Source organism: Euphorbia lathyris, chromosome 1, assembly GCF_963576675.1.
Source record: "Euphorbia lathyris chromosome 1, ddEupLath1.1, whole genome shotgun sequence".
Lineage (NCBI taxonomy): Eukaryota > Viridiplantae > Streptophyta > Magnoliopsida > Malpighiales > Euphorbiaceae > Euphorbia > Euphorbia lathyris.
This window is the reverse complement of record NC_088910.1, coordinates 12743472-12751809: the sequence shown is the minus strand read 5'-3', so window position 1 is coordinate 12751809 and position 8338 is coordinate 12743472. Positions and strand designations below refer to the sequence as shown.

The 8338-nt window shown below is 36.3% G+C and overlaps 1 protein-coding gene across 1 annotated transcript; it reads right to left on the bottom strand.

The window, feature by feature from the left end:
* Positions 1-701: 701 nt before the first annotated feature.
* On the bottom strand, positions 702-7401 carry LOC136222112 (uncharacterized). Its single transcript, XM_066009603.1, has 8 exons — positions 6938-7401; positions 6605-6714; positions 6372-6428; positions 5927-6226; positions 5164-5411; positions 4578-4884; positions 2912-3185; positions 702-1123 (listed from the first exon to the last, which is right to left on the bottom strand). The coding sequence occupies exons 1-8, from the start codon at positions 7349-7351 to the stop codon at positions 869-871; spliced, it is 1965 nt and encodes a 654-aa protein (XP_065865675.1). The 5' UTR covers positions 7352-7401; the 3' UTR covers positions 702-868.
* Positions 7402-8338: the final 937 nt, after the last annotated feature.

Sequence of the window (8338 nt, the reverse complement as noted above, 5' to 3'; positions counted from 1 at the left end):
AAGCATAAAAATGATTTTGTTTGGGTAAATAAAATAAAGAAAGGAGATGTGGAAAATGAAATTTTGACTAATCCCAATTCTAATCAAATACTCATTATTTGCCATAACACAACAAAAACAAGTTACAGAAAGAATACCAAAAACTTAGCATTCTATTATTTCAGATTTGATATGTCTCCTACGTTGATTATAACTTTTGAGGAAGTATCAATTAGCTCCACGTAAAGAATAACACCAGTATAGGCTTAACAATTAAAAAATGGCGACAACGGAACGTGACATGTCATTCATATTACTTCGTTAAGTTCTGATTTTTCTCTCCACGTACAATTGACAGAACTTAACGGAATAATATAAATTACGTGTTACGTTCCGTTGTCGAGACCTAAATTAGTACCTTTTTTAAATATTAACCACATATTAGTGTTATTTTATACGTGATCTAAATTGATACTCCCCAAAAACCATTAACCTTCTTTGGTACCTTATACCCATAAAGAAATTCTAGTTCTCGATCAAATAATGGATCAATTCATTATTAAGATGTGTTTTGTTGGTTCTCCTTCTATAGCTCCTTGTTTAACTCCAAAATATAGATATCAAAGTATTTGGATACAATAACCAAATTGATCCTTAAACCCTAAATTATAGACCAAGATTGATCCTTTATCCCTTTGACAGAAAAGATAGTGAGACGAAAATTCAAAAAATGAATAAATAAAAATATTTCCAAGTGGTAGATTGATTGTACAACATACAAACAAAAGAGTACATATTCAACTATATTATATACAAAATTAAATAAAACATTCTGGTGATTTTTTTTTTCTCAGTACAAGCAAAGTAAAATAAATAGTAAAGGTGTTATTCAGGAAGAACAAGAAAGCATACACACACCTGGTCGGTAAGCCCAAGCTGGTGGAAGGCGAGCATATTTTTCCATCCCTGGTTGTTCATCATATGGCCGCTCTAACAATTTAAGCATCCTCCTTGCCACCCCAAAATCGCCTTGTTCAGCTGCATCAATGGCTGTTTGGCATAAATAATTCCGAAGAACATATCTCGGATTTACTGCATCCATTTCAGCTTTTCTCTGTTCATCTGAAATGCCACTGCCAGCTACCTGCAGAAGCAGAACGGAGAGAAACACGGGAAGGTTTCAACTTTGCTATTAACCCTCCAAAAGCAGACATAGAAACCCCTTTTACTGTCGACTCCTAAGGGTAACCCTTCATTGAAGAGTTGATAAAAATGATATTCTAAGCAACTTTGATTTTTAAAGTTTTTGGTTTTGAGGTCAGGAGAGTGAAAGTGATCGTTTAGAAAGAAAAAGCTCCCCAAATTGTGATTTCAAATCGAAAAATGTGGTCCTAAACAATTTTAATTTTTGGATTTTTCGATTTTCTAGTGGTCAACCGTCATTTTGGCTTGGGCAGCGGTAAAAAGTGATCTTTTGCTAGTAGATGGCAAAGTTCAAGGGCTTTATATCCAGGTTAACTGCACTGTTGGTCACTGAGTTTTGGGGGTTGTCTCAAAATGGTCACTGGACTTCAATTTGTCTCAATAAAGTTATTTAACTTTGGTTTTTTGTTTCAATAAAGTTATTTAACTTTGGTTTTTTGTTTCAATAAAGTCACTCCGGTAGCTTCAGACGAAAATGACTACCGGAATCCCTCTTTAACTGTATTTTAATGTGTTTGATTATTTGCATTCGGATTTCACTACTATATTTGTTTTGGTGTTAACTACTGTGTTTGTTTTGCAAATTTCACTCACAATTTATGCCAATCAGCAAAATTTTGTTGATCATGGATGCAATACACAATGATTTGGTGTCTCTGAAATTCCATCACAGCTAAATTGTGTGTAATTATATGATTTCTTTTGATATTATAAGCTTTAATCTAGTTGGTAAAGTTCTAACGTGGACGCCACGTCACGATTCCAGTACTTCTTTTCATCTAAAATCACAGGAGTGACTTTATTGCAACAAAAACCAAAGTTGGATGACTTTATTGAGACAAATTGAAGTTCAGTGACCACTTTGAGACAAACCCCAAAGTTCAGTGACCAACAGTGCATTTAACCCATTTATATCCGGTTTTGAAGTTCAAGAGCAATAAAGAAAAGCCATGTGTATATTTTACCCTAAATATGGGTAGTTTTCCAACAATTGGAGATTGTGGGGATCAGATTAGAGGGTGACACCTGACACCAATGGTCACTGAACCAGTTTCACAAAGATTACTGAACTTCATTTTCTTTCGATAAAATCACTAAACTTCACACCTTATTTCAATAAAGTAGTTGCATTCAATTTGTGTACGAAAACTCATTAGAATATTGACGCAACACATAAAACAGTTATGCCAACTAAGCGCAATGCAGAATAAATATGACTATAGATGCCTGACAAGGAAAAAATATGGCAGTTTCATCACTCACGTGTATGCCACGTGACACATTATAAGCCACACAGAATCACATCCTTGTAGTCCGACATGGCGTTTAGTTGGCATGTAGTCAACTGCCATCCGTGTCACGTCAACATTCAGGTAAGTTTTTAAACACATATATATTGGCCGAAAGGGCTTTATTGAAATTAAATGTGAAGTTAAGTGATTTTATTGGAAGGAACTGAAGTCTAGTAACTAATCATGAAACTAAATACTTCAGTGACAGTCAGCTCAAGTTATTCATCAAATTGATATTCTATGCTAACACCTAATCATGAAATTAAATACTTCATGCAAAGAATAATCTCAACATGTATGATTAAACGGGATAAACAATTTAGATCCACAAAGACTGACAAGGAAAAAAAGGATAGAGAGGAGGAAGAAAATGAAGGGAAAAGTTTCAAGGTAGAGCAATCAACATCCAAGACGAAGTATATGCGTACAAATCGTACCTCTTGCATGTAAGATTTCACCCAGCTGATCCATGCCTCTTTGCGCTCTTTACCGATATCTAATAGAACAGCCTTTAGGGGAACTAGCAACTCATCCTCTGGTATGTTAAGGTCCGCTTTGATGTTGGAAAGTAACCGGAAGAAATTCGTGTAGTCAACTTTATCTACAGCCATATTGTTGAGCAGTTTTCCAATCATCTGTTTATTGTACTTTGGGAGGCCAAGTTTTCTAGTCATTATTGCTTGATACTCATCCATGAATTTCATACTATATCTGTAAAAGTAATAACAGAGAAATATAACTGTCCATTACTAAATTTCTGTCTATATATATGAGTAAATTATACCAAAGGTACCTACATTATAACTCAGTTCACACTTTGGTATCTGGATTACATTTTGTCACCAAAATATACCTTAAATATGAATGACTGGACAATTTAATAATTTTAACAGGCACTAGCCAGCCAAATATTTGACCATTTTTAAAAGTTTGACTATTTATTTGACAATTTTTAATTAAAAGTAGAAGACCCACTCAATCTCCTTAAAATCCTATCTCTCTCTCTTAGTGTTTCTCTCCTCTCTCTTTCTCTCTCCTCAAATTTGTTTCTCTCTCTTTCTTTTTTTAGAAACGGATGATGAAGTTAATAATGATCTACCTGCAAAAAATTAGAAGAATTTGGCTACAAAAAGATAAGAGGGACAAATAATTAAGAAACAGCAACTCCACCAGCTTCACCAACTCCATATTTGTTCCCTGGGCAGATCATATTTGTTGCTTCTTTTAGACCGGGGCTGCTGAGAAGAGGGAGCCTACTACAACTACTGTTGGAAGTCAAGAAGAAAGAGCAAAAGAAAGTGGAACAAGAAGCAACGCCGCCGCCGCCACTACTACAACTACTGTTTTTAAAGCTGGGAAATCGTATATCGGTTTGGAGCATTCAGATTGATGAATTGAAGGCGAAGAATGATGAATTGAAGTCGCATGTTACACAAAAGGAAGCAAAGAGGGTGAAAGTGGAAGTTGCAGATAACACAGACAATCAAAGTACAACCACGACGAATTCTGTCGATCAATCTAGGCCTAATAACTCTGGCGGCGATTCGAATAATGATCAGCAATGGAGGCAACCAAAGCAGGTGAATTACTGAAATTAGGGGAAGATGACGAAGACGATGAAGAAGAGCTGGTTAGGGATTCAATATGCTGATAAGAGTGAGATGTTAGGGATTGCAATAGTTGTGATAGAGAAGAGAAATGATAGTTTAGTAATTTAGGTGAGAAAATATTGAATGGAAACAAGCAACGAAAATGTTGGATGCCATTGTTGATAAGTGAGAGAAAGTAACAAAAACTGACATTGTTGATAGGTGAGAGAAAGTAACAAGAACAAGGAAGGAGAGAGCGAATTAGAAATTGGCAGTGAAAAGATTGAAGGGTATTATTGTAATTTTATTGTTAGTTGATTGTATTGTGGGTCCTAAAATTGGTCAAACTCATGTTAACCAATCATTGACCGGCAAAATGTACTAAATGGTCCGGTCATCGTTACTTCAGGTATATTTTTGAGACAAAATGTAATCCAGGAACCAAAGTGTGAACTGAGGTATAATTCAGGTACCTTTGATGTAATTTACTCCTACATATATATATATAGGATACCTTTCCATTGCATAATTCGCCTCCTTATCATTAATCAACTCAGCAGCCGCTAGAGAAGTTGTGAATTGTGCGATATTCCATAAACCTATGTCAGGCTGATTTGCAAAACAATATCTTCTACCAGGAAGATCTGTGGTATTTGGAGTATAACTTGGATCGAAAGCGTCCAAAAATCCAAATGGGCCATAATCAATAGTAAGACCAAGTACACTCATATTGTCAGTGTTCATCACACCATGAGTAAAGCCAACCCCTTGCCACTTTGCAATTACAGAAGCAGTACGTTCAGCAATCTCCACTATCCAAGCTGTAAAATCCAACAAGACAAAGCAAAAGGGGCAAGGCATCAGTAATTCCCACATAATTTGGCAAAATAAAACACCGCTCAATGTTTTACAGGTTCATGATGTTAAAAAGGAAACCAATAAATGCAAGTATAAGGGTATAGGAGAGTCTCGCTATAAAATTCAGGAAGACAATCAAATGCAACTTATGCAATCTGCTCTCATCCTAACACCTAATGACAAACTACACTCTGCATCTCCATGATATCGTGTTGTTATATTTTTTAGAAGTTGAAGTTTACCTGCATACTTGTTTGAAGTTAGATCTACAACTGAATCATCTTCATCGCCTGTGGTAAAAGATAAGCTTTCACTTTTACTCATGTTCTCAATATGAGGAAAATGATGTTTAATTGCATAGTCTGCTAAAGCACGAACAATTTCAAGGTCTTCTTTCCCTCTAGAAGCATGTATTTGATAGGAACCAAACCGAAGAAAGGACTGTGCAACTCTACAAACAATAGCACCAGGTTCTTCCTTTGGATTGCCACTGAATAAGCACAAAAACAAACCTGCAGTCAGCATTCACTGAAGAGCATCCTGAAATCATCTGAAGCCATTGACCATATTATTGGGTTCATAAATAGTTCTCATAATTTTCTAGTAACAGTATAGTACCCACCTATGTTGCACAGAAACTCTTCTTCACTAGCGTTTCCGCATTTCGTGTCCGTTTCAGTTTCTGTTTCCTAGCTATAGTTTTTTTAAATAATGTTTCCCGGTGTCAGCTTTTGTTTCCATTTCAGTTTCTGTTTCCATTTCTATGCAACATAGGTACCCACTTATACTACATGTACATATCTTGCATGCAATTTTGATGCTAAAACAGATTATGCTTCTTGTGGCAATTAGTAAGTTTATTTCCCAAACTATGAGCATAAAGAGAAATGATCTACCAGATCAGACAACTTCATCAGAGCATCACAAGGTGGCATATAGGTAAAAAAAGGGATATTATTAAGTGACAAACATGTTTAACCAAAAAAAGGTAAGTGCTTTACGTACTCGTAAAACATGTCTCTAGTGACATTTTTTCCTGTTGTAACAAGACAAAGTGCACGAGTAGTTGGAATTCCTAGATGGTGCATTGCTTCACTACAGAGGAACTCTCGAATGCTACTACGTAACACCGCAAGCCCATCTGCAAATCGGCTGTATGGAGTTTTTCCAGCACCTTTAAGCTGCAGTTCCCACCTTTGAGACTTGCTGTTTAGAACTTCACCCAGTGTAATAGCACGTCCATCACCCAGCTGACCAGCCCACATGCCAAATTGATGTCCTCCATAGCATTGAGCATAGGTCAACCTGCAAGAGAGACGAAGGTCAATAAAGAATGAAAGAAGCAAAGCATGAAAGGAAAAAACAACTGCAAGGCATCAATAAGTAAATAAACAAAAATCCATCAAAGCTAAGTAATTTGGCTGTCGTTCTTGTGAATTTCAACACTTACGCTCCGGGTAAAGGAGTCGCCCCAGAAAAAAAGAGGGGAAAATCCTGTCTTTCAAATCTGCAATTCCAACATAAAAATTAGGCGTTAGTCCTATTGATAGCATAATAGGAATATGAAAATGAGATAGCCAACACTAAAAAAAATGAAGTTCTATAGAACTGAAATCAATAAGGATTAGGTTAACATTCCAATAGATGACCTCCCAATATGCAGATAACAAAAAAGAAACTCACTCTTTAGGATCCAAATCAAGCAGTTCAGCTACTGATTCTGACCATGCCACGAGCTGAGGATTCTCGACTTCAGTTGATGGGGAAACTTTTGAATAACAAGCACGGAATACCTAGCCAATAAACAGAAAATGAACTCCAGTGCATGAACAAAACAATTAAAATCGGAAAAAAAAATAAAAATCATCAGGCAAACCCTAGAAATAAAATGCACATAACTGAAATTGATTAAACTCGGTATACGCAGATTGAAGCAAGCAACTGTCAAATTTAAAATAAAACTAAGCATCAAGACAATTTTTCCAATTAAAAAACTGAGCCCAATAAAAAAATTACCTGACGAGGAATCGAATCGGTTCTAGAATCACCAGGTAGTTCTCTAACAAAAGAGTTATCCCAATTCAGATCCTCAAGCCCCAATTTGGTCTTACCATTAACGTTATCAACATCGGTGACATCATCGGAAACTAAACTCTGATTCTTAAAATCATCCGTAACGGAGTCGACAGACAAGGCAGCCACCGGCGAAGAAGAGTCCATGGAAACGCTGCCGCTGGAAGAGCTACTAGTACTGCGGCTAATGCCACATATAAGGGAACGTTGAGGATAAAGATGAGATTTGAGGAAGGATGAAGGGCAAAAACGGTAGTTGAAAAATGAGGAAGAAGGCGTAGAAGAGGCGGAGAGGAGAGGGCGGAGTGAGGAACAGAGTGGGGATTTGGGGGAGAAATGAGAAAGCAGAGGAAGCATGATTTTGATTTCGTACTTTTGACTGGTAAAATAAATGAAAATAATAAATATAAAAATAAAAATAAAATAAATAAAAATATAAACCTTTGGGTTTTGATTTTTGGAGTACCGTTTTAAGAAGGGATAAGTATAAAAATACCTCAATCTCTTGATAGGCTTTAGAATATACATCATGGGTTAGCTCTTCTTTGGTCTAGAAACATCTCCTTAGCAATCTAATTTGAAATTATCTATTGATTTCCTTCATTTACAACATTTTCCATAGTAGTTGGATATAATACACAATCAATCATATTATACGTGCTATAATAAAAAAATTCCTTTCCCAAACTGTAATCGTCCAATGACGCGTGGATCAGTTAAAAAAGACTCGGGGTCAAGCACATTCTATTCGGATCTTGCGTCTTGATTTACGGAATCATAATTAATTATCGTACAACTGTTTTAGGTTGACAGCGGACTCCCACTATTAAGCAGTTGACACATGGAGCTCTAGCTCATCTAGGGCACATAGTCCAATCCTCATATAAATAAAAAGTACACAATAGACTAAAAGGTAACACTCTTCTTGCTCGTTTCAGCTATATGCTTTTAAGTATTGTTCTTCTTTAGTTGACTTAGCCATCAGAGTGAGGTCACCAGTCTCCAGCTCCTCCTTGATCTTTTTTTTTCTTATGTCACATTAATAGGACGCCAAGAAGCTCACTACAGATTATCACAGATCAAATTAGTCTAATGAGGGTGGATCAGAAAGATCAAAACCATGATTTGGTTGAACAATGTTGTGATCCTTGCATCATTCGACATCCCTTCATCATCAAACCAACCCCTAAGTAACAAAGTCCTTATAGACGCAAATCACAACCCGCTCGAACCTCTACAAACTACTCCGGAGTTTGGCATGCGTATGGAAGCATGTTTGAATTTTTTGGATCCATAATAGAGGAAGTTCATGGGCGAACTTACTAAATAGCTCATATACAGCGT